The 24,729-nt window shown below is 45.5% G+C and overlaps 1 protein-coding gene across 5 annotated transcripts in view; it reads left to right on the forward strand.

Moving 5' to 3' along the window:
- PTK2B (protein tyrosine kinase 2 beta) overlaps positions 1–24,729 on the forward strand; it is a 277,303-nt gene that overhangs the window by 207,310 nt on the left and 45,264 nt on the right. For all 5 annotated transcript variants that reach the window (XM_088447585.1, XM_088447587.1, XM_088447588.1 and 2 more), the window contains exons 12-22: positions 6,844–6,883; positions 10,907–10,953; positions 11,095–11,145; positions 12,394–12,491; positions 14,122–14,206; positions 15,396–15,496; positions 16,432–16,547; positions 19,312–19,412; positions 20,542–20,631; positions 21,540–21,744; positions 24,482–24,581. In XM_088447585.1, coding sequence (XP_088303711.1) covers positions 6,844–6,883; positions 10,907–10,953; positions 11,095–11,145; positions 12,394–12,491; positions 14,122–14,206; positions 15,396–15,496; positions 16,432–16,547; positions 19,312–19,412; positions 20,542–20,631; positions 21,540–21,744; positions 24,482–24,581 — 1,034 coding nt within the window. The remainder of the gene's footprint in view (positions 1–6,843; positions 6,884–10,906; positions 10,954–11,094; positions 11,146–12,393; positions 12,492–14,121; positions 14,207–15,395; positions 15,497–16,431; positions 16,548–19,311; positions 19,413–20,541; positions 20,632–21,539; positions 21,745–24,481; positions 24,582–24,729) is intronic.

Here is a 24,729-nt window from a genome sequence, read left to right on the forward strand (position 1 = left end):
TGCTGAGTAGAATTGGGTGTGTAATGCTGAGTAGGATTGGGTGTGTAATGCTGAGTAGGATTGGGTGTGTAATGCTGAGTAGGATTGGGTGTGTAATGCTGAGTAGGATTGGGTGTGTAATGCTGAGTAGGATTGGGTGTGTAATGCTGAGTAGGATTGGGTTTGTAATGCTGAGTAGGCTTGGGTGTGTAATGCTGAGTAGGATTGGGTGTGTAATGCTGAGTAGGATTGGGTTTGTAATGCTGAGTAGGATTGGGTGTGGAATGCTGAGTAGGATTGGGTGTGGAATGCTGAGTAGGATTGGGTTTGGAATGCTGAGTAGGATTGGGATTGTAATGCTGAGTAGGATTGGGTTTGTAATGCTGAGTAGGATTGGGTGTGTAATGCTGAGTAGGATTGGGTGTGTAATGCTGAGTAGGATTGGGTGTGTAATGCTGAGTAGGATTGGGTGTGTAATGCTGAGTAGGATTGGGTGTGTAATGCTGAGTAGGATTGGGTGTGTAATGCTGAGTAGGATTGGGTTTGTAATGCTGAGTAGGCTTGGGTGTGTAATGCTGAGTAGGATTGGGTGTGTAATGCTAAGTAGGATTGGGTTTGTAATGCTGAGTAGGATTGGGTGTGTAATGCTGAGTAGCATTGGGTGTGTAATGCTGAGTAGGATTGAGTTTGTAATGCTTAGTAGGATTGGGTTTGTAGTGCTGAATAACTTGGGATATACAGTATTGTGTTGAGTACTGTAGGATTGGATTATGTGTTGTGTAGGATTAGATTTGTGGTGTTAAGTAGGATCGGTTTTGTCGTGCTGAGAAGTATCAGATTTGTAGCATTGAGTAGGATTTTGTTTGTAATGCTGAGTAGGATTTAATTTGTTTTGTTGAGTAGGATCAAATTTATTGTGTTAAGAAAGATCCGATTTGTAGCATTGAGTAGGATTGTGTTTCTAATGCTGAATAGGATTGGGTGTGTAATGCTGAGTAGGATTGGGTGTGTAATGCTGAGTAGGATTGGGTGTGTAATGCTGAGTAGCATTGGGTGTGTAATACTGAGTAGGATTGGGTTTGTAGTGCTGAGTAGGATTGGGTTTGTAGTGCTGAGTAGGATTGGGTGTGTAATGCTGAGTAGGATTGGGTGTGTAATGCTAAGTAGGATTGGGTGTGTAATGCTGAGTAGGATTGGGTGTGTAATGCTGAGTAGAATTGGGTTTGTAGTGCTGAGTAGGATTGGGTTTATAATGCTGAGTAGGATCGGGTTTGTAATGCTGAGTAGGATTGGGTTTATAATGCTGAGTAGGATTGGGTTTGTTGTGTTGAGTAGGATCAGATTTGTAGCATTGAGAAGAATTGGGTTTGTAATGCTAAGTAGGATTGGGTGTGTAGCATTGAGTAGGAATGGGTTTATAATGCTGAGTAGGATTGGTTTTGTAATGCTGAGTAAGATTGGGTTTGTAATGCTGAGTAGGATTGGGTTTATAATGCTGAGTAGGATTGGGTTTATAATGCTGAGTAGAATTGGGTTTGTAGTGCTGAGTAGGATTGGGTTTATAATGCTGAGTAGGATTGGGTTTGTAATGCTGAGTAGGATCGGGTTTGTAATGCTGAGTTGGATTGGGTTTGTAGTGCTGAGTAAGATTGGGTGTGTAGTGCTGAGTAGGATTTTGTGTGTAATGCTGAGTAGGATTGGGTGTGTAATGCTGAGTAGGATTGGGTGTGTAATGCTGAGTAGGATTGGGTTTGTAATGCTGAGTAGGATTGGGTTTGTAATGCTGAGTAGGATTGGGTGTGTAATGCTGAGTAGGATTGGGTGTGTAATGCTGAGTAAGATTGGGTTTGTTGTGTTGAGTAAGATCAGATTTGTAGCATTGAGAAGAATTGGGTTTGTAATGCTGAGTAGAATTGGGTTTGTAGTGCTGAGTAGGATTGGGTTTATAATGCTGAGTAGAATTGGGTTTGTAGTGCTGAGTAGGATTGGGTTTATAATGCTGAGTAGGATTGGGTATGTAATGCTGAGTAGGATTGGGTTTATAATGCTGAGTAGGATAGGGTTTATAATGCTGAGTAGGATCAGGTTTATAATGCTGAGTAGAATTGTGTTTGTAATGCTGAGTAGGATCGGATTTGTAATGCTGAGTAGGATTGGGTCTGTAATGCTGAGTAGGATTGGGTGTGTAATGCTGAGTAGGATCAGCTTTGTAATGCTGAGTAGGATTGGGTCTGTAATGCTGAGTAGGATCAGCTTTGTAATGCTGAGTAGGATTGGGTTTGTAATGCTGAGTAGGATGGGGTTTGTAGTGCTGAGTAAGATTGGGTGTGTAATGCTGAGTAGGATTGGGTTTGTAATGCTGAGTAGGATTGGGTTTGTAATGCTGAGTAGGATTTGGTGTGTAATGCTGAGTAGGATTGGGTGTGTAATGCTGAGTAGGATCGGGTTTGTAGTGCTGAGTAAGATTGGGTTTGTTGTGTTGAGTAGGATCAGATTTGTAGCATTGAGAAGAATTGGGTTTGTAATGCTGAGTAGAATTGGGTTTGTAGTGCTGAATAGGATTGGGTTTATAATGCTGAGTTTGATCGGGTTTGTAATGCTGAGTAGAATTGGCTTTGTAGTGCTGAGTAGGATTGGGTTTATAATGCTGAGTAGGATCGGGTTTGTAATGCTGAGTAGGATCGGGTTTGTAGTGCTGAGTAAGATTGGGTTTGTAATGCTGAGTAAGATTGGGTTTGTAATGCTGAGTAGGATTGGGTTTGTAATGCTGAGTAGGATTGGGTTTGTAATGCTGAGTAGGATTGGGTTTATAATGCTGAGTAGGATTGGGTTTGTAATGCTGAGTATGATTGGGTTTGTAATGCTGAGTAGGATTGGGTTTATAATGCTGAGTAGGATTGGGTTTATAATGCTGAGTAGGATTGGGTTTGTAGTGCTGAGTAGGATTGGGTTTGTAATGCTGAGTAGGATTGGGTTTATAATGCTGAGTAGGATTGGGTTTATAATGCTGAGTAGGATTGGGTTTATAATGCTGAGTAGGATTGGGTTTGTAATGCTGAGTAGGATTGGGTGTGTAATGCTGAGTAGGATTGGGTGTGTAATGCTGAGTAGGATTGGGTGTGTAATGCTGAGTAGGATTGGGTTTGTTGTGTTGAGTAGGATCAGATTTGTAGCATTGAGAAGAATTGGGTTTGTAATGCTGAGTAAGATCGGGTTTATAATGCTGAGTAGGATCAGGTTTGTTGTGATGTGTCAGATCCTGATTGTTGTTTTGAGTAGGATCGGATTTGTAGCATTGAGTAGGATTGGGTTTGTAATGCTGAGTAGGATTGGGTGTGTAATGCTGAGTAAGATTGGGTTTGTAATGCTGAGTAAGATTGGGTTTGTAATGCTGAGTAAGATAGGGTTTGTAGTGCTGAGTAGGATCGGGTTTGTAGTGCTGTGTAGGATCGGGTTTGTAGTGCTGAGTAGGATTGGGTTTGTAGTGCTGAGTAGGATTGGGTGTGTAATGCTGAGTAGGATTGGGTGTGTAATGCTGAGTAGTATTGGGTTTGTAATGCTGAGTAGGATCAGCTTTGTAATGCTGAGTAGGATCAGCTTTGTAATGCTGAGTAGGATTGGGTTTGTAGTGCTGAGTAGGATTGGGTTTATAATGCTGAGTAGGATTGGGTTTGTAATGCTGAGTAGGATTGGGTGTGTAATGCTGAGTAGGATTGGGTGTGTAATGCTGAGTAGGATTGGGTGTGTAATGCTGAGTAGGATTGGGTCTGTAATGCTGAGTAGGATTTGGTTTGTAATGCTGAGTAGGATTGGGTTTGTAGTGCTGAGTAAGATTGGGTTTGTATGCTGAGTAAGATTCGGTTTGTAATGCTGAGTAGGATTGGGTTTGTAATGCTGAGCAGGATTGAGTTTGTAATGCTGAGTAAGATTGGGTTTGTAATGCTGTGTAGGATTGGGTGTGTAATACTGAGTAGGATTGGGTGTGTAATACTGAGTAGGATTGGGTGTGTAATACTGAGTAGGATTGGGTGTGTATTGCTGAGTAGGATTGGGTGTGTAATGCTGAGTAGGATTGGGTGGATAGCATTGAGTAGGATTGGGTGTGTAATGCTGAGTAGGATCAGGTTTGTAATGCTGAGTAGGATTGGGTGTGTAATCCTGAGTAGGATTGGGTGTGTTATGCTGAGTAGGATTGGGTGTGTAATGCTGAGTAGGTTTGGGTGTGTAATGCTGAGTAGGATTGGGTGTGTAATACTGAGTAGGATTGTGTGTGTAATGCTCAGTAAGATTGGGTGTGTAATGCTGAGTAGGATTGGGTGTGTAATGCTGAGTAGGATTGGGTGTGTAATGCTGAGTAGGATTGGGTTTATAATGCTGAGTAGTATTGGGTGTGTAATGCTGAGTAGGATTGGGTTTGTAATGCTGAGTAGGATTGGGTGTGTCGCATTGAGTAGGATTGGGTGTGTAATGCTGAGTAGGATTGGGTGTGTAATGCTGAGTAGGATTGGGTGTGTAGTGCTGAGTAGGATTGGGTGTGTAATGCTGAGTAAGATTGGGTGTGTAATGCTGAGTAGGATTGGGTGTGTAATGCTGAGTAGGATTGGGTTTGTAATGCTGAGTAGGATTGGGTGTGTAGCATTGAGTAGGATTGGGTGTGTAATGCTGAGTAGGATTGGGTGTGTAATGCTGAGTAGGATTGGGTTTGTAGTGCTGAGTAGGATTGGTTTTATAATGCTGAGTAGGATTGGGTGTGTAATGCTGAGTATGATTGGGTGTGTAATGCTGAGTAGGATTGGGTTTGTAGTGCTGAGTAGGATTGGGTTTATAATGCTGAGTAGGATTGGGTGTGTAATGCTGGGTTGGATTGGGTGTGTAATGCTGAGTAGGATTGGGTGTGTAATGCTGAGTAGGATTGGGTGTGTAATGCTGAGTAGGATTGGGTGTGTAATGCTGAGCAGGATTGGGTGTGTAATGCTGAGCAGGATTGGGTGTGTAATGCTGAGCAGGATTGGGTGTGTAATGCTGAGTAGGATTGGGTGTGTAATACTGAGTAGGATTGGGTTTGTAGTGCTGAGTAAGATTGGGTGTGTAATGCTGAGTAGGATTGGGTGTGTAATACTGAGTAGGATTGGGTGTGTAATGCTGAGTAGGATTGGGTGTGTAATGCTGAGTAGGATTGGGTGTGTAATGCTAAGTAGGATTGGGTGTGTAATGCTGAGTAGGATTGGGTGTGTAATGCTGAGTAGGATTGGGTGTGTAATGCTGAGTAGGATTGGGTGTGTAATGCTGAGTAGGATTGGGTTTGTAATGCTGAGTAGGATTGGGTGTGTAATGCTGAGTAGGATTGGGTGTGTAATGCTGAGTAGGATTGGGTGTGTAATGCTGAGTAGGATTGGGTGTGTAATGCTGAGTAGGATCGGGTTTGTAGTGCTGAGTAGGATCGGGTTTGTAGTGCTGAGTAAGATCGGGTTTGTAGTGCTGAGTAAGATCGGGTGTGTAATGCTGAGTAGGATTCGGTGTGTAATGCTGAGTAGGATTGGGTGTGTAATGTTCAGTAGGATTGGGTTTATAATGCTGAGTAGGATTGGGTGTGTAATGCTGAGTAGGATTGGGTGTGTAATGCTGAGTAAGATTGGGTGTGTAATGCTGAGTAGGATTGGGTGTGTAATGCTGAGTAGGATTGGGTGTGTAATGCTGAGTAGGATTGGGTGTGTAATACTGAGTAGGATTGGGTGTGTAATGCTGAGTAGGATTGGGTGTGTAATGCTGAGTAGGATTGGGTGTGTAATGCTAAGTAGGATTGGGTGTGTAATGCTGAGTAGGATTGGGTGTGTAATGCTGAGTAGGATTGGGTGTGTAATGCTGAGTAGGATTGGGTGTGTAATGCTGAGTAGGATTGGGTGTGTAATGCTGAGTAGGATTGGGTGTGTAATGCTGAGTAGGATTGGGTTTGTAGTGCTGAGTAGGATTGGGTTTGTAATGCTGAGTAGGATTGGGTGTGTAATGCTGAGTAGGATTGGGTGTGTAATACTGAGTAGGATTGGGTTTGTAGTGCTGAGTAAGATTGGGTGTGTAATGCTGAGTAGGATTGGGTGTGTAATGCTGAGTAGGATTGGGTGTGTAATGCTAAGTAGGATTGGGTGTGTAATGCTGAGTAGGATTGGGTGTGTAATGCTGAGTAGGATTGGGTGTGTAATGCTAAGTAGGATTGGGTGTGTAATGCTGAGTAGGATTGGGTGTGTAATGCTGAGTAGGATTGGGTGTGTAATGCTGAGTAGGATTGGGTTTGTAATGCTGAGTAGGATTGGGTGTGTAATGCTGAGTAGGATTGGGTATGTAATGCTGAGTAGGATTGGGTGTGTAATGCTGAGTAGGATTGGGTGTGTAATGCTGAGTAGGATTGGGTTTGTAGTGCTGAGTAACGGGATATACAGTATTGTGTTGAGTAGGATTATATTTGTTGTGTTACCAGAGGTGGCTTCTACTAGCGCCATGATAATACCATTGTGTGTACTATGAATAAATCATCTGTTATTACATTGTTCATGGGATAAAAAAATTGTGTAATATACGTATTAGAAGCATTACGTGGAAAAACTACTACTGGTGTAAATGATACAGAAATGACTAGTTTTATGACCTTCTAAAGGCCCAAGACCCCCCCCCCCCCACCCGGCAGAGAGGTTCAATACAGACCCAGAACCCCTGAGGTGACTTCTAATATCACGATAACCAGCAGTAACTGATAACCAGTGAAATGATGGCCCAGGGCTGATCTCATCCACATGAGCCTGTACTTCTGTCATCACTACTGCTGCATAATATCCCGATCTGTTATATTCATCTGTCATTTATGTCTCACAGAAAATGAGAAGCGGATCAGCCTGCCAAGAATCCCAACTCAGTGAGTACCAGCAGACACTGCGTCCATCTGTCACTGCGATGCCTGATGTATAAATACTCACTTGTTTTCTGAAGGATGCAGCGTCATTTCCACAGTGAGCTGTTGTCTGCACTCAGGGCCTAATTCATTAAGGAACGCTATTGCTAAAGCGTACGCAGTTGGCCAATTGTTGCGTAGTGCGCATGCATCACAGTGCGCGAGCGTGAAGACGCCACTACAATCACGGAGATCCATCGCTGAGTGATTGACAGGCAGTGAGCATTTTGAGGATGGTGATGCGGGGTGGTCATCGAAGCGCAGGCGTGCCTGTCCGTTTGAACGCCGTTGCATGGGCTTGCATAAATTTGACAGTGCGATGGCATACGCAGCTTGAGTACTTACTACGTGCAACGAGACTCGCAATGACGACGGGTCAGAGCTGCTGTAATTGTGCATGACGGGCCGATGTGCTCTGATGTTACCAATGTATACGCAGGACTGCGAGGTCTTACGGAGGTCAGGGCTGCTGTAATTCTGCGTGAGGGGCCGATGGTACTCGATGTCACCGATGTTTGTGGAAGATTGCAGGGTCATTACGGATGTGAGATAGCGGTAGTGGGGGGCAGTGGGCGTCTCTCTGCTGGCCGTGCGACGGCAGTGCGATTTAATTCATTGGCGTATTTTTGCAGCAGACCTGCGTGCGATTACGGAGCTGCGGTCCGTAATGAATCAGGCCCTCACCTTGTGGCATCATTCATCTCAGATAATGATTCATAGGGGTAAATTTACTAAAGTGAGAGTTTTTAGAAGTGAGTTTTAGAAGAGATATTGCCCATAACAACCAATCAGATTCTACTTAACATTTAACAAGCACCTTCTAGAAGATAATAGCTAGAATCTGATTGGTTGCTATGGAAAACATCTCCACTTATAAAACTTATTTCTAAAAACTCTCACTTTAGTAAATATACCCCATAAACTCTAGTTTGCTGTGATGAAATCTTGTAACATCATTAGATTATATCAGTGGTGAGGTACCACTATTAGCACTGAATTTAGCTCTGGCCTAATATGTGATTTACAGGACAGCCTGTAGATGGCAGTGTGGTACAATGACAAGTTCTGTTGTATAGATTTGTTCATTTTATTTTTTTTAACCAAAATCATCATTATATGTAAAAAAAAAAATTCACGTGAGGTTTTTTTTTTACTGTGAATTCCACTTCTAAGTTACTTTCTCAATCAGCTCAAAAAATGATTAATGTAGGGTTCATAATCTTTCTTTTTAGACCCATATAATCTGTGTTATTAGTATTGTCACCTATTGTTCAGCTTTTATTTCATAAACGTCTTTAAATATAATTACTTTTCTGTTCTCTAAATGAAGTATTATTTATAGAATAACGCCACGGGCAGGAATTTGGGTCTTGTGCAATATTATAATATTGAAGCATGTTAAAGAATTAGGTTTTCAATTCTGCATGAATGGATTTGTGGCCCCCCTAGGTTAAGGGCCCCTACTATTATAAAATATTATTATAAGCATGTATAGGCGTAGTGCATGGGAGGTCGGGCACCTCGGTTTATACTTGGACCATACTAGATAACACTGTAAGCTAAGGTCCCTAGTTTTAAAAATAAGTAAATATCTATAATCACAAGCGACTGTACTACAGAAATGTAGCACAAGGGAGAATGTCTTTAAAGAAATGGTGATAGGTCTATGGGATAATAACCCAGCAGATTGAGGAGGAGACGTACAGCTATTCAACATCGCATTGAATTGAATCGCACTCATAGACTTGTAGGTATATTTACTAAAGTGCGTTGTTCCAGAAGTGGAGATGTTGCCCATAGCAACCACTCAGATTCTACTTAACATTCATTTAGTACCTTCTATAAGATAATAGCTAGAATCTGGTTGCTATGGGCAACAGCTCCACTTCTAAAAACCTGCAGTTTAGTAAATATACCCCAAAATGTCTTATCTCTGGAAGTGACAGAACTACATTGCTAGATTACACTGATCAGTCTGACCTGTGACATTTGTACATCTGTTTTGGAATGAGCCTGACTCTATATACGAAGGGCTACAACGCAGCGGCCGCAGGTTCTCCTTACACCAAGTACCGTTGAAGCTTGGTACGTATGTAAAACTAATTCCTGTGCGGTTGAAGTCACAGCCGGCGTCTCTAGGTCACCGTTAATGGTGTTTCGCTGCAAATGCGAATTAGACGCAGAATTTATAGAGAACTACAGATATGTCCTATTGCATCTATGCTGCGTACGCTGCAAATTGTGCGACTGATGGCGCGAGGCGTGCTCCCGCAAGCGCATACGTTTACTAACAGACAATTTTTTATTTGTTTTTTTAAGTGTTAGTAAATGTGTGATTTAGCCCCAGAAACACAACATCGATGTTGATTGATTTTATATAGATCAAAATCTTTTAAAATTACCTTTAGTAAATATACCCCTCGGTGTATGCGGGCACCATATCTGTTTAGAGCACAGGTTCTGAAACTCGGTCCTCAGGACCCCAAACAGTGCATGTTTTCCTGGTCTCCTCACAGAGTGCCTGATTCAGACCCGCTCGCAATCGCATAGCGCTCGCAAGCGGGTTGATGGTGGCCCAGTGGCACGCGCGGTACGTGCACTGCGCGTGTGCGAGCCTTGGAGCGAGCGCAAAAAGCGCTCGCTCCGGGACTCACTACAAAAGGGGCGGCTGTTGATGTTGATCGACAGCTCGCCCCATTTTTTAGGCGGGCGGCCCCACTGACATCACCAGTGATGTCAGTGAGAGAGCTTCCTGCTCTATTTGAGCCAGAAGCTCTCTGGGGCTTGCGGCCATGAGACTCTACCACAAGAGTCTCGTCGCAAGCGTGATGGTCTTGACCATCGCGACCATCAGCCTGGCCGCTCGCAATAGCTGTGGGTGGTCACCCACAGCTATGTGAGCGGCCAAGAGGCCGCAACTAAAAAAACCTGCACCCTCCCTGATTCAGAGCGAGCGCTTGCTTTTTGCGAGCGCCTCTGAATCAGGCCCATAGTCCCAAGTGAAATAATTAGCTCCACCTGTGGATCTTTTAAAATGTGTCAGTGAGTAATGAGTACATCTGCGCAACTGCTGGGTAACCTGGAAAATATGACCTGTTTGGGTGCCAGAGGACTGGGGACCTGACTCAGACCCGCACGCTAAGCCGCGGGCTCACGCTATGGGCGATTGTCGCCTGTCTGCGTATGCATCACAGTGCGAGTACGCAAACCAGTAACTGTGATCGGGAATCGTGCGCTCGTAGCACAAAGACTGAGCGCTAGTTTGAGTGACAGATAGCGCCGTTTGTGGGTGGTAACAGGGGAAGGTGATTGTGAACAGGGGAGTGGTGCTGTGAACGCAGGCGTGTCTGGGCGTCAAAACAGAGTTTGATGGGTGTGCATGATTAGCAAAGTAGCGTCACTGTACACGTCACCTGGTTGTATTTCAGCCTGCTGTGATCGCAGTGCTTGCGGCGGAGTAGGGTCTACCTCAAGCTCTGCGTGCAGATCCGATGGTTCTCGATGTTACTGATTAATCACACACTTCCTGGAGATGACGTGTTCTAAGAAAGATAGGTGGGCGTCTTTATACCGGCGTGCTTTCGCTCTGCCGTTGCTCTCTAAGACATAAAGGGCGTCCTTATTACACTAGACAGTGCGATAGCGGAATTTGCATACCCGGCCCCTTTTAGCTGTGAGAGAGCGCAGCTTAGCGACCGGGTCTGAATCGACCCCTGAGTTTGCGAACCACTGGTATAGCGCGATCAGGACGTGTGTGTGTGAAATAGACCGGCTGTACGTGACAATAACACTTACCGGCATCTTACTGTAGATGGATTTTTAAAAACTGTGATAAGACCTGATCAGTTTCCTTGCATGAGATATCGAACCTACAAATATTACACAGGCTGTGATAGGTGCAGTTATTGATTGATATTTATTATAATGACCTAGTGATAGTTGTCCCATTGAAAACTTACAGTACATTATAATTGTTATACTCTAAAGGGATGTTCCAGAGAGGAGATCGAGGCTGGAAGAGGGGGGCAGTTTTGGTAAGTTTCCCCTAAATAATAAATATGTGTGTGTGTGTGTGTATATATATATATATATATATATATATATATATATATATATATATATATATATAGGTGTAGCGTTCTGGTGAGTGACAATTATTATCCAACCTGTTATAGAATCTGACATATACGCGGAGATACCTGATGATTCAGAACAGAAGTCTGCGGGTAGGTGCTATAGACCCCACCTATTCAGTCTATTCAATAATATACATGTATATTAGAATATATAGTATATAATATACTAGCTGAAATGTATGTACCATTGTTATCTGTCAGATAGAAAGCTATGTATGGTATGGCCAACGTCAGATTGGTGTTCTCCGTTATATAGCAAAATAAATTAGACTATGCACAGAAACAATCAGTGGGCCTGATTCAGAGCCGGACGCTATTTGCGCTCGCTCGTTCAGAAAAAGGGGCTGGCTATTTAAATTGAGCGCTCGCTCTTTGCGGTCTGTGGACGCCTCTATGTCTGAGCGAGCGAACGAAACATGCGCTCGCTATTTTGTAAAGACACCCCCTGGCCGCTCGCATCCTACGTCATCTCCGCTATTTATTAGATTAATCGAGTACATCGAAAGGCGTCTGAACTGCTCGCTATTCTTGTGGTTGGTTTTTCCTACCGCAATCATGCGAACAGTTCAGGCTAAGAAACAAACAAGTGACGTGGTCGATGACGCTGCTTTGTTAATTATGCACACCCTTAAAACGCCCGTTTTGACCGTTAGGCACGCCTGCGTTTGGATCTCCACTCCCCGTTTTCAAGCACCTTCCCCTGTTACCACCCACAAACGCCTCATCCTGTCACTCAAAATAGCAGGCACTTGCTGTTTTGCGAGCGCTCGATTTCCGACCGCACTGACTGGTTGGTGCATGCGTATTACGACCCATACGCATGCGCAGATGTGTGAACATCGCTCGGAGCGAACGAGTGGCCGCTTACGAGCGGCTCTGAATCAGGCCCAGTGTGTAATAAAAAGGACATGGATATGGCCTAAATCATGTGTCTGCTGTGCACAGGAGAAAATGCTTCCCCCTCAAGCACTGCATTATCTGCAATAAGAAGTTCTTTTAGAGTTTGGTTCATATTTGTGTCTGTTTCATGTGTTCTCGTTTACTAAGATCACATTTAGGGGCAACATTTACCATAGACCACAGCATCCAATCAGCCATTAGTTTGTACCTGTTTAGTGCACATGAAAGCAAGTGTCTGATTGGCTTGCTCAGTGCCAGTTCTCTCTCACTGTTGCATTTGAGCTGATCAGTCTGGAAATAGAAGAATTTATAGAACCTGATGATCTGGGAACAATCTGCGGATCCCAAGTGCGACTTTAGAGCCCTCTGCGTGGCATGGGCGTTGTGGCTGGTCAGTGACATCATGTGCCCCATGTACAGCTATTGTGTCATCCACAGGTATTCGCTATACCATCTGCCGAGATGATGTTCTCCTGGGCAGGATCCTGGGGGAAGGCTTTTTTGGAGAAGTGTATGATGGGGTGTATAAAACGCAGGTAAGTACCCCGAGTCCCAAAGCCTGTTCTAATGGTCCTGAATAAATGTTGGGAGGTACAGATGCGTCCTCATACACCTATCCATTTTGCGCCATGTGATGCGGGACGTATGGTGCCACCTAGACGCTCGGCCGCGGGTAGCGATTCCCGGAGTTTCGTACCATTTCCTAAGTTTAGAGTCTTAATCGCATGAAAGCCGCATACAAAGCTGCGATGCGTGAGACAATGCGTGACGCAGCTCACTCATGTGAGACCTCCATCTTTTGCCTTGTTACCCAGGTGAGTCGCATCCGCCAGCGACAGTGTCCAGGGTACTCGCGCATTGTCATTTTGTCACATTAGTGATGCAAATAAGATGCATATTTTGTGATAATGTGTATGGCGGCTTTGTTGCAGAGTCTGTGGCGCACCAAACAGAGCTATTTTGAGCTATTTCCCGGCAATAGGCATGCTAACCCTCTCCCTATCCCTACCCTAGCCCTTCCCCCTAGTGCCTAACCCTAACCGCCCCCTCCCTGGTGCCTAACCCTCCCCACTTAGGACCTCATTCAGAGTCTCTTGCTAGATGCGATCGCTCGCACCCAGCGTATGCAAATTTGTCAAAGTGACACCACGGGAAGCGATCGCTCGCCAAGGCATAAGCACGCCCACCATGTCTTAGCGAGCGGCCAGCGTACGCCCAATCGCACAGCCAGAGCCTCCCACCAGCACACGTCATCTCCAACATTGGTTCATCGAGGACAATCGGAAGCGATCACAGAGCTTGTGGTTGCCTTACCCTACCGCAAGCACTGCGCGGACTTCCGTGTAAAAAACAGGCATGTGACGTGTACTATGATGCTGGCTGTTAATTATGCACGCCTCTAAAACGGCGTTGAAACACTCAGGCACGCCTGCGTTCGCACCTCCCGTTATTAGTGTCCTGCCCCTGTTACCACCCACAAACGGCCTCTCCTGTCACTCATTACCCTGGGCTGCCCTTGCTGGGCGAGCGAGTGGCCTGCCATCGCACAGAGTAGTTCACGCACGTGCAGATCGAAGCGTGCGTATGTGCGTACACAAACCATCGGGTCACTTGCGAGGGCACAGCGGTAGCGAGAGACTCTGAATGAGGTCCTTAGTGCCTAACCCTAACACCCCAATACTTACCTTCAGTATCCCGGCGGTCAGGATGCTTCTGACAGGCGTCGAGATTCCGGCACCGGTAATAGGAACGTCGGCATCCAGACCGCCGGGATGCCGAACGCATATCATTTCACGATAGGTGTATGTAAAAATGTCACTACTGTATACTGTGTTTTGTGATTTTAACTGTGAACTGGGAAAGGGGATATTAATTATTGATGGTTTGGAAGAGACTTTTTTTTTTTTTCTATAATTAAAAAATGGGTACAAACAATGAGGCTTGGAGACGGTTTCGTGTTTTTTTTTTATTATATAAAATGCCATTCAGGGGATTTATTTTTGTTAGCGGGGGGAGGGGATCAATGAAATAGCAGGCAGTCAGGCAGAAGAAGCCCGTCGTCCGCTCCACGAGGGCCTGGGTTCTGGATCCGTGGGTTGGCTGTAACCATGGCGGTGTAAATGTAATCTGTGACGGTAACATTCTGAGATCTCGGTTGTTCTGCAGAAAGGAGAGCGGGTGAACGTCGCCGTGAAGACGTGTAAGAAGGACTGCGCTCTGGATGTCAAGGAAAAGTTTATGAGTGAAGCCTGTGAGTGTTATTAGGCTGCATTAGACCTACTGAGAACCAGGAACTAATTGCTCACTGTCCTTTTCTAGACATCACTTCCAGTCTATCGTCAGAGAGTTATCAGATTACGCATACAGTAAATAAGTACAGTCGGCATTTGTTCTACGCTGTACAGAGTAATTCTATGCAAACCCCTATATACACATAGGGCCTGATTCAGAGCCGCTCGTAAGCGGCCGCTCGTTCGCTCCGAGCGATGTTTGCCCAACTGCGCATGCGCACGGATCGTTATACGCATGCGCGAACCAGTCAGTGCGGCCGAAATTCGTTTGTTCGCTAAACAGCAAATGCCTGCTAATTTGAGTGACAGAATGAGGCGTATGTGGGTGGTAACAGGGGAAGGTGCTTGAAAACGGGGAGTGGAGATCCGAACGCAAGCGTGCCTAAAGGTCAAAACGGGCGTTTTAAGGGTGTGCATAATTAATACAGCAGCGTCATTGACCACGTCACTGGGTTATTTTATAGCCAGAACTGCTCGCAAGATTGTGGTAGTAAAAAACAACCACAAGAATAGCGAGCAGTTCATACGCTGGTCGATGTACTCGATTAATCTAATAAATAGCGGACATGACGTAGGATGCGAGCGGCCAGGGGGCGTATTTTTCCAAAAAACGACCGCAAGTTTTGTTCGCTCGTTCAGACCTAGAGGCGTGAACAGACCGCAAAGAGCGAACGGTTCATTTGAATAGCCACCCCTATTTTCTGGACGAGCGAGCGCTAATTGCGTCCGGCTCTGAATCAGGCCCATAGAGTGCCATTTACACATCTCTATACTATATCAGTAAGTCGTGACCTATAATGTACAGATTAGTTGGGACGACGACGTAAGTTGTCTGGGGGACCACGGAGCACTCTATTTGGTTTTAGTCGTGTTGAATGAATATATCATTTCGTGGGGCGTATTCCATGGTGACTAGCGTCAGACCATAGCCCGAGGTTACTGCGGCATTAGGTGACCCATACAAAGCTCTGCAGTAATAATCCTCACTTTAATATTTATCAGACGCACAAGAGGCAACTGGCAGCTCGTCAAAAACCCCAATCACTGTATCTACACCTCTTCTCCTTCTCACAAGAGGGCGAGAAGAGGAGTAACCCCAATACGGGAGCCTTGCTGGGGGGGTAACGTCTCCCGTTCTTACTTCCGTAGATCTGATGAGGAACCTGGACCACCCGCACATTGTGAAGCTCATTGGTATTATTGAGGACGACCCTATCTGGATTGTGATGGAGCTGTACCCGTTTGGGGAGGTAATGATGACTTAGCCTGGGGAATATAGTATATAATGAAGACTGATCGCTCTGTGGGGCGTTGAGGATAGTCATGAAGTTTAACCCCATCATGTCTGGTGACCTTATTGAGGAGTTACCGTACATGTCGCAGAACGCCACGCTGATTTGTAACGAAGGGTATTAGCAGTGACCCAGGTGCAAGTGCACATCAGTAGCCGGGCTTTATCTGCACAGATGATAGATTTCCCAGTTGATTTCTAATATCCTTATAAGATAGAATCTGTGGGTTACTCGTCCATAGGGCGTTAGTCGCCATACTGTGATCAGCTGCCACTGGCCCACAGTAACATATAATCACTTATACATTTTATGCGCTAAGCTCATCCCCTTTATATTGTAAGCTGCATCCTCTGTCTCCTTGTATACAAAATACTCCTAATGGCAAATGGCGAGGCGTAACAGTCACATATTGTGCGTTTATAATGCTAGATCTTTAGTAGCGTCCCCACTTGAAGGTGCGTAACTGGGCTGTAACAGGGCAACGTTCTCTGAGCGTGTTACTGCAATTACGGGCAACAAATGGCGGTGACGGGTATCCAACCCAACTGAGAGCAGCGGGTGTGATGAATATACGCATTAGGGGGGGTATTCATGAAGGCTTGAAGAGAGATAAAATTGTAAAAATACAAAGTACCAACCAATCAGCTCCCAGATTGTCATTTCACAGGCTGTGTTTGAAAAATGACAGTTAGGAGCTGATTGGTTGGAACTTTATCTCCCTCTAAGGCTTAGTAAATACAACCCATAGTCATGTGCACACAATACACCAGCATTGCCCCAGTGTCAGTGTTGCTAAAGCCGTGGCTATAATTGACATGGTTCCATTACAGGCACTTATATGGCGGATCCGGCTTCATACACGTAGTAACACGATGTATATGTTTTCTCTGCAGCTCGGACATTACCTGGAAAAGCACAAGAGCTCCCTGCAGGTCCTCACTATGATTCTCTACTCACTACAGATCTGTAAGGCTCTCGCCTACCTGGAGGGTATAAGCTGCGTCCACAGGTAAGGAAAGCGTTCTATTAAGGTGCTGTAATCGCATGAGCCACCGACAGGGGGACGGAGAGGATTCCCCCCCATATGTTAGCTAGTAGCTGATTGGTTGCTATGGACAAGTGCTCCACCCTTTAGAATGTTTAATACAGATGTGTCCTCATACATCTATTCTCAATACGCCACGCAGTGCGACATGCCTGTTGTGAGTGTGCGCTACTCTGCTGGCTTCAGGCGTCTTTTTTTGCCAAATCTGCATCTAAGTCACAAAGCGATGTGTCTAGGGCGCCCCAGGCTAATGTGATATGTGACACCTGTATATCTGTGTGCTCCTGAGTCTGTATATAGGAGACTTTGCTGAGTAATGTGATATGTGACACCTGTATACCTGTGTGCTCCTGAGTCTGTATATGGGAGACTGTGCTGAGTAATGTGATATGTGACACCTGTATATCTGTGTGCTCCTGAGTCTTTATATGGGAGACTGCGCTGAGTAATGTGATATGTGACACCTGTATATCTGTGTGCTCCTGAGTCTGTATATGGGAGACTGCGCTGAGTAATGCGATATGTGACACCTGTATATCTGTGTGCTCCTGAGTCTGTAGTAATGATATATGTGACACCTGTATATCTGTGTGCTTCTGAGTCTGTATATGGGAGACTGCGCTGAGTAATGTGATATGTGACACCTGTATATCTGTGTGCTCCTGAGTCTGTATATGGGAGACTGTGCTGAGTAATGTGATATGTGACACCTGTATATCTGTGTGCTCCTGAGTCTGTATATGGGAGACTGCGCTGAGTAATGTGATATGTGACACCTGTATATCTGTGTGCTCCTGAGTCTGTATATGGGAGACTGCGCTGAGTAATGTGATATGTGACACCTGTATATCTGTGTGCTCCTGAGTCTGTATATGGGAGACTGCGCAGACTAATGTGATATGTGACACCTGTATACCTGTGTGCTCCTGATTCTGTATATGGGAGACTGCGCTGAGTAATGTGATATGTGACACCTGTATATCTGTGTGCTCCTGAGTCTGTATATGGGAGACTGCGCTGAGTAATGTGATATGTGACACCTGTATATCTGTGTGCTCCTGAGTCTGTATATGGGAGACTGCGCTGAGTAATGTGATATGTGACACCTGTATATCTGTGTGCTCCTGAGTCTGTATATGGGAGACTGCGCTGAGTAATGTGATATGTGACACCTGTATACCTGTGTGCTCCTGAGTCTGTATATGGGAGACTGCGCTGAGTGTGACACCTGTATATCTGTGTGCTCCTGAGTCTGTATATGGGAGACTGCGCTGAGTAATGTGATATGTGACACCTATATATCTGTGTGCTCCTGAGTCTGTATATGGGAGACTGTGCTGAGTAATGTGATAGGTGACACCTGTATATCTGTGTGCTCCTGAGTCTGTATATGGGAGACTGCGCTGAGTAATGTGATATGTGACACCTGTATATCTGTGTGCTCCTGAGTCTGTATATAGGAGACTTTGCTGAGTAATGTGATATGTGACACCTGTATACCTGTGTGCTCCTGAGTCTGTATATGGGAGACTGTGCTGAGTAATGTGATATGTGACACCTGTATATCTGTGTGCTCCTGAGTCTGTATATGGGAGACTGCGCTGAGTAATGTGATATGTGACACCTATATATCTGTGTGCTCCTGAGTCTGTATATGGGAGACTGCGCAGACTAATGTGATATGTGACACCTGTATACCTGTGTGCTCCTGATTCTGTATATGGGAGACTGCGCTGAGTAATGTGATATGTGACACCTGTATATCTGTGTGCTCCTGAGTCTGTATATGGGAGACTGTGCTGAGTAATGTGATATGTGACACCTGTATATCTCTGTGCTCCTGAGTCTGTATATGGGAGACTGCGCTGAGTAATGTGATATGTGACACCTGTATATCTGTGTGCTCCTGAGTCTGTATATGGGAGACTGCGCTGAGTAATGTGATATGTGACACCTGTATATCTGTGTGCTCCTGAGTCTGTATATGGGAGACTGCGCTGAGTAATGTGATATGTGACACCTGTATATCTGTGTGCTCCTGAGTCTGTATATGGGAGACTGCGCTGAGTAATGTGATATGTGACACCTGTATATCTGTGTGCTCCTGAGTCTGTATATGGGAGACTGCGCTGAGTAATGTGATATGTGACACCAGTATATCTGTGTGCTCCTGAGTCTGTATATGGGAGACTGCGCTGAGTAATGTGATATGTGACACCTGTATATCTGTGTGCTCCTGAGTCTCGCCCGCAAATGGCAGGCGTTCTCATGGGAACGCCTCAATTTGGGCAGCCACCCCCCCTCACCCGCCCACCATAGGAGGCGAACAGGCACTCAAAATCGACAGCTCGCCCCCTTTGGTGCGAGACCCGGAGCGACGGATTGCCCGTCGCTAGCCGGGTCTCGCGCATGCGCACGACGGAGCCGGCTCCGTCTTTCGCATCTGCTGTGCACCACCATCGACCCGGTTGCGAGCGCGCAGCGCTCGTGACCGGGTCTGAATCAGGCCCATTGTTTGCCTGGGTTTTGCTAGCACTAAGTATTAGGCAGAGGAATACTGTTGTTTTATATAGAGGTTGTACAAGTTACATTTCCCGTGCAGGTGCCCCCTGCATGCAGTGTTGCTCTGTACTATCAATGTGCTGTATATGCCTTTGTGCAGGGGGCTCTGTGTATTGAGTGTTGCCAGTGTAAGGTTCATTCAGTAATCCTGGGTCTTCTGTCACAGGGACATCGCCGTCAGGAATATCCTGGTGGCCTCTCACGAGTGCGTAAAATTGGGTGACTTCGGCCTCTCAAGGTACTTAGAAGAAGAGGAATACTACAAAGGTTGGTACTCTCATTCAGTTATGCAGCTCAATGATTATATTGGGCTGGTGGTGAAAGCGCCTACGTTACACTTTAGAAAAATTACATCTAAAGATTTACTATCTACTGTATTTAATTGACAAGCATATTTGCCGGCTCAATAAGCTCAGTTGTGCACACCCATGACATTTGCGCACGGATGAAATTGCGCTGTCATCTTTAATTATCGTTAAAGCCAACTATTTTAATTGATTGCATTAATCGAGAAAATTATTCTTTAAAAATCAATGTAAATATATTGGCCCAATAAAACACGGCTTGTTCAGCGAAATATTCGCCGTATACAGAATGGGGAATAAATGTTAGAGGTTTAGCCTTGCAGTGGATTTGGCCTGAAGTGTTGCGTCTTCCCCCGGCCTCACAGCACAGCAGCATTATCGCCCTGCTCTATTCTTAGACTGTACATTTAGAGAAAAATACAGGGTGAGATAAATACATATAAATATATATATACTAGTAATGGGACCCGGGGTCCTCCCCACTCCTTTTCTGTCTTCTGATCTCTCTTGCTCTCCCCCCCCCCCCCCCTCCCGTTGCTCTATACTGCATAGCCCCCTCACTGTGTCAGCCCTAAACTTTTCCTGTAGTCCACTACAATAAACCTGAATGTATTTGCTGGTCTAATAATTTGATTTGCATCGCTTGTGCTTTTAGTGCTGGATTGGGGGCAGATATCTGTTTTTGTTACTTTAATATGTATGTTTCTGAGAAATGAGAGAAAATACATTAGTGTCTGTAATGATGGACATTTATGTGGCAGTAAAGTGAGATGTTTGGGTTAATGTCTTGTTTTAGAAACACAAGTGTTGTTTAACCAGTGGTCTGTCTTTCTCTTATTCCTCTCTCTCTCTTTCCCCCTCTCTCTATCTTTCATTCTCTCTCCCTTTCTTCCACTTTCTCTCTCTCCCACTCCCCCCCTCTCTCTATGTTCTCTCCTCTCCCTCTATTCCTCTCCCCCTCTCTCTCTCCCACTCCAACCCCTTTCTCTCTCCCACTCCCCCCCCCCTCTCTCTCTCTCTCTCTCTATCTATCTTCCCTCCTCTTACCCTGTGTCTCTCTTCCCCCCCCCTCTTCCTCTCTCTCTCTGCAGCCTCAGTAACTCGGCTCCCAATCAAGTGGATGGCACCAGAATCAATCAACTTCCGGCGCTTTACCTCGGCCAGCGATGTCTGGATGTTTGGTGAGAGATTTCTGTGCCCGCTGACCCGTCTGTTGGTTGCACGGCTGATGTCTGCACCTTTCTTGGCGTATAAATAGTGATGGCACTTGGGGAGAATTATATAAAGAGTAATAAGGGATGTGGGAGAGAGAGTGCAAAGATTGGGAATGGGTCTGAAGCGGATTAGGGTAAATGATTTTGGCGCTGCTTGGTCTTCAGTTACCGCATCCTCTGTACCTGATGATGTCACTCTTGCTGTAAGTTCGTACATTGCCATCACCAACCCATTTCCTTTATCAACAAAACTCGCAATAAAAATATAGAAAACAAAATGTTTTCCTCTAAGGAATGACAATTAAATGATTGACCCCTACAGCCCCCAATGATTTTCTTCCGTTATCGCCATCCTGAAATATTGCAGCTTTATTTTACATAGATTCACCGGCTTTCACCAGCGATTGTTTCCTCATACAAAGTCTAATTGTCGGCAACAGTTACTACCAAAAGCAATGCTATCACCGGCTTTACCCGTTTGATGTATAAGACAGAACCCCTTCTCCAGCCAAACACCCGGGTTTGCAGGCGATAGGACTTTGTGACCGTCAGGGGTTCCAAGAGAGGGAGGGGTACTGTACGACAGGGCCCAGGCTTGTCTCAAGGTTCCGGTGGAGGCCCGGACCTACTTAGCCGGTAACTCTGGAGGTGCACGCAATGTTAGCAGTAAATCGTTTTCCAAGTGGGGTTTTGCCACGTTCCCTCACTAGTACCGGTGCCCGCAAAATATCTTGGCAGCCCAGGGAACGAGATTGGCATAAGGCATTTCCCACCTTCCCAGTATGTACGGTGAGCACAGGTGAGGGATATGAACAATGGGCAGATTTATCCTGGCAAGAACTTGGTAGTTTAAAAAAATAAAATGTGTTTTTCAGGGGTCTGTATGTGGGAAATACTCTCATTTGGCAAACAGCCTTTCTTCTGGCTGGAGAACAAAGACGTGATCAGTGTCATTGAGAAAGGGGATCGCCTTCCAAAGCCGGAGACCTGTCCCCCGACTCTCTACACGCTGATGACGAGGTGCTGGACCTATGACCCCTCGGAGAGGCCCAAATTTACAGAGATTGTCTGCAGCCTGAGGTAAAGTAACCGCAGGACGGTAGTGCGCCATAGGGCCCTCACAGCGCCAGACTGTATATAGGCAGAATTCCCTGATTCTTTACTCTAAATACGCAGCAAGTGGAACTGTTAGATTTGTTTTGACAAAAGGAAAAAGGGACCAAAACCAATATATTACCTACTGTAGGGCCCTAATAGGGTTCCTGATCAGGATCTGATAGCAGAGATATATGCTCTTCCGCTGTTACATGAGAATAACTAAGGTCAGAAAACATTACATGAGCTGGTCACCAATAGAGCGATGGCACATTGCAAACAAATGTGTCTATATACTAAGCCTTGCAGAGCAATAAAGTACCAACCAATCAGCTCCTATAATTTTTTCACACAGTCCGTAAAGTGACAGTTAGGAGCTGATTGGTTGGTACTTTATCTCTCTTCAAGGCTTAGTACATAGACCCCAAAAGCTCTATTGCAGCCTGAAAAAAACACTCCCATTCAGAGCGCACGTCGGACAACACCCTAATATTCACTGGTGCATTGAGCCTCACATATTACAGGCTGCAGTGCTGTCAGGGAGACTAAGGCCATATAAATGCCTTCAGGGACCCCTATTTGTGCAGCCCCCAGACAGTGCACAATGACAGACCTGTGTATGCCAGGGGACAGGATGGGGCCTGTTACATCCTCTGCTCCCGATTGTATAAAGTGAATTACTCACAACTAAACTTATTTATCAGGATCCTGACAACAAATGCTGTTTAAGTCTCGGCCCAGATTTACATTCAGTTCTGCGTGGACATTAGATCATAAATTCTGAAAGCGCCGGTCACAGAGCTGATTAAAGCCCTGGTAAAATCTATGGCCGACCAAAGTATTGGAGTTAATAATCTAATACATCTTTAAAAGTACAAAGAATTCCATTTCCCCTGGCATATGTTACAATTTATAGTACATGAGTGAAGACCGTGCTGCATTGCATTATGCCGGCTCTCGTTGGATCTGGACGCCGAGCACCGGACGTGATTAATGGTTCAGTGGTAGGGTGACTGATAGCCGTACAGTCTGCGCAGAAAGCAGAGCTTGCCTCTCTGTTTCCATATATACAACTTCATTATGTGATTAGTCCATGAACGACTCGGGTGCCAAACATTGTATAACTGCTTACAATCAGTCTTATCAATTCACATCGTGCTTCAGTGATTCCGCTGCCTTATAATAATAGGCTGCTTTCTTGAAAATGCTGGTTCAGGCACAAAATGGCCGCCTACTCGGTGCATCGGTCATGTGACCGGTTCTTAGCAACTGAAACATAATCAGACTCGTCGTCTCACATCTATAAAGGGAGGTGTATCACACTTCCCCATGTGCCCTCTTTAGAAGATTTGTTTACATCCCCCCCCCCATAATCTTTTAAAATTTAGAGGCTCTCGTGTTAGGACAAGAGAAATCTAGGAGTGATATTTACAGGCGCTTGAGATCCCTGCGGTCAGAATCCCGACGGCGGCATCCCAACAGGGTTAGGATATTAACACATTTTGGTAGGTATCCTAAACCTCCCCCTCTCCCTACCCTAACCCTCCCTCCCCGGTGCCTGAACCTAACCTCCCCCACTTAGTCTCTAAACCTAACCTTCCCCGCACCCTAAACTTAACCCTTCCGCTAGTGCTTAACGCTAACCCTCCCCCCGCTACTTACCTTCGGGATTCCGGTGGTTAGGATTCCGTCGTCGGGATTCTGACAGGTGTCGGGATTCTGGCGCCCGCATTCTGACTGCTGGAAACCCAGCGGTTGGGATATTGACCGCATCCCCTATTCATGAAGTAGAGAAAAGCCCTGTTTAACTGAAATAGGGATTTTTGCGGCTTCGCCCCTTTCAGTCGGGGTTACCGCGGAGACGTTGGTGATTTCTCCAGCAGCGTCCCCGCACCATGGCTGGATGTCTTCCCCACACAGTAGTATGGGGAGAGTGATTCATAGAGCAACGGAATGCTCAGCTTACCGTTCTGCTGCTGCGCGCAGATTCGCCATCGCAGCATGGCGTAATCTACACTGCGAAATGAAAAGAGCAGAGAAGCTGAATACTTCCCTGCCCGGAACTTCCATTCTTGACCAGCATCCTTTGCAGCAAATCTGAGGTGACACGCTAGTCTCAGACGCCGGTGCATGCGCACACAGGACCAGATGTCATACGTCGGCGATGGGGAGAAAGGACCTGCTAGCAGACACCGACACATGCGCAAGTACCGCCCCCATTCCGACACCACGGAAGATCAGAGGATCGCGGGAGAAGACAGGATCGCCGGACTCCTCTTTATCGTTTCGCATCGCCCAAAAGGTAAGTATGACTATGCATGAGTTACAGCATAAAACATCGATATATCGCATCGAACTGATGCGGTATATAGAGAAACAGATCACACCTGAACCACTAATGCACATGAATAGTCCCCTTAATCTGTTGTCAATTGGTTGTCTCTGGGAAGACGTTTACTCACAAAGGGGTCTATGTACTAAGCCTTGGATGGGAGATAAAGTACCAACCAAACAGTTCCCAACTGTCATTTTTCAAACACAGTCGCTAAAGTGACAGTTAGGATCTGATTGGTTGGTACTTTATCTTTGTTCATTTTATCTCTCTCCAAGGCTTAGTACATAGACCCCAAAGTTACAGAGTGAATTACATACCTCGATCACTCGTGTGCACCTAAATATGGATTTCTCCTTCTCTTACGTCATGTTCCCATTTCATCCACAGCGACATCTACCAGACGGAGAAAGAGATAGTGAAGGATAAAGAGAAGAATAATCGCCAACGCCCCCCGAAAATTATTGAGCCGCAAGAGCCCCCTCCCAAGGTAAATCCCACTAAGACGTGTCATTTATTCTGCACGCACCTGACCTTTAGCTTCCTGTAGTACAGTCGGTGACCTTCCGAAGCTGGGGACCACGGATCCGCTAATATTACTGGCTCCTTGTGCTGGTGGAGGTGAATGGGTTGCGTTA

Source organism: Taudactylus pleione, unplaced genomic scaffold (assembly GCF_031769625.1).
Source record: "Taudactylus pleione unplaced genomic scaffold, aTauple2 ptg000434l, whole genome shotgun sequence".
NCBI lineage: Eukaryota > Metazoa > Chordata > Amphibia > Anura > Myobatrachidae > Taudactylus > Taudactylus pleione.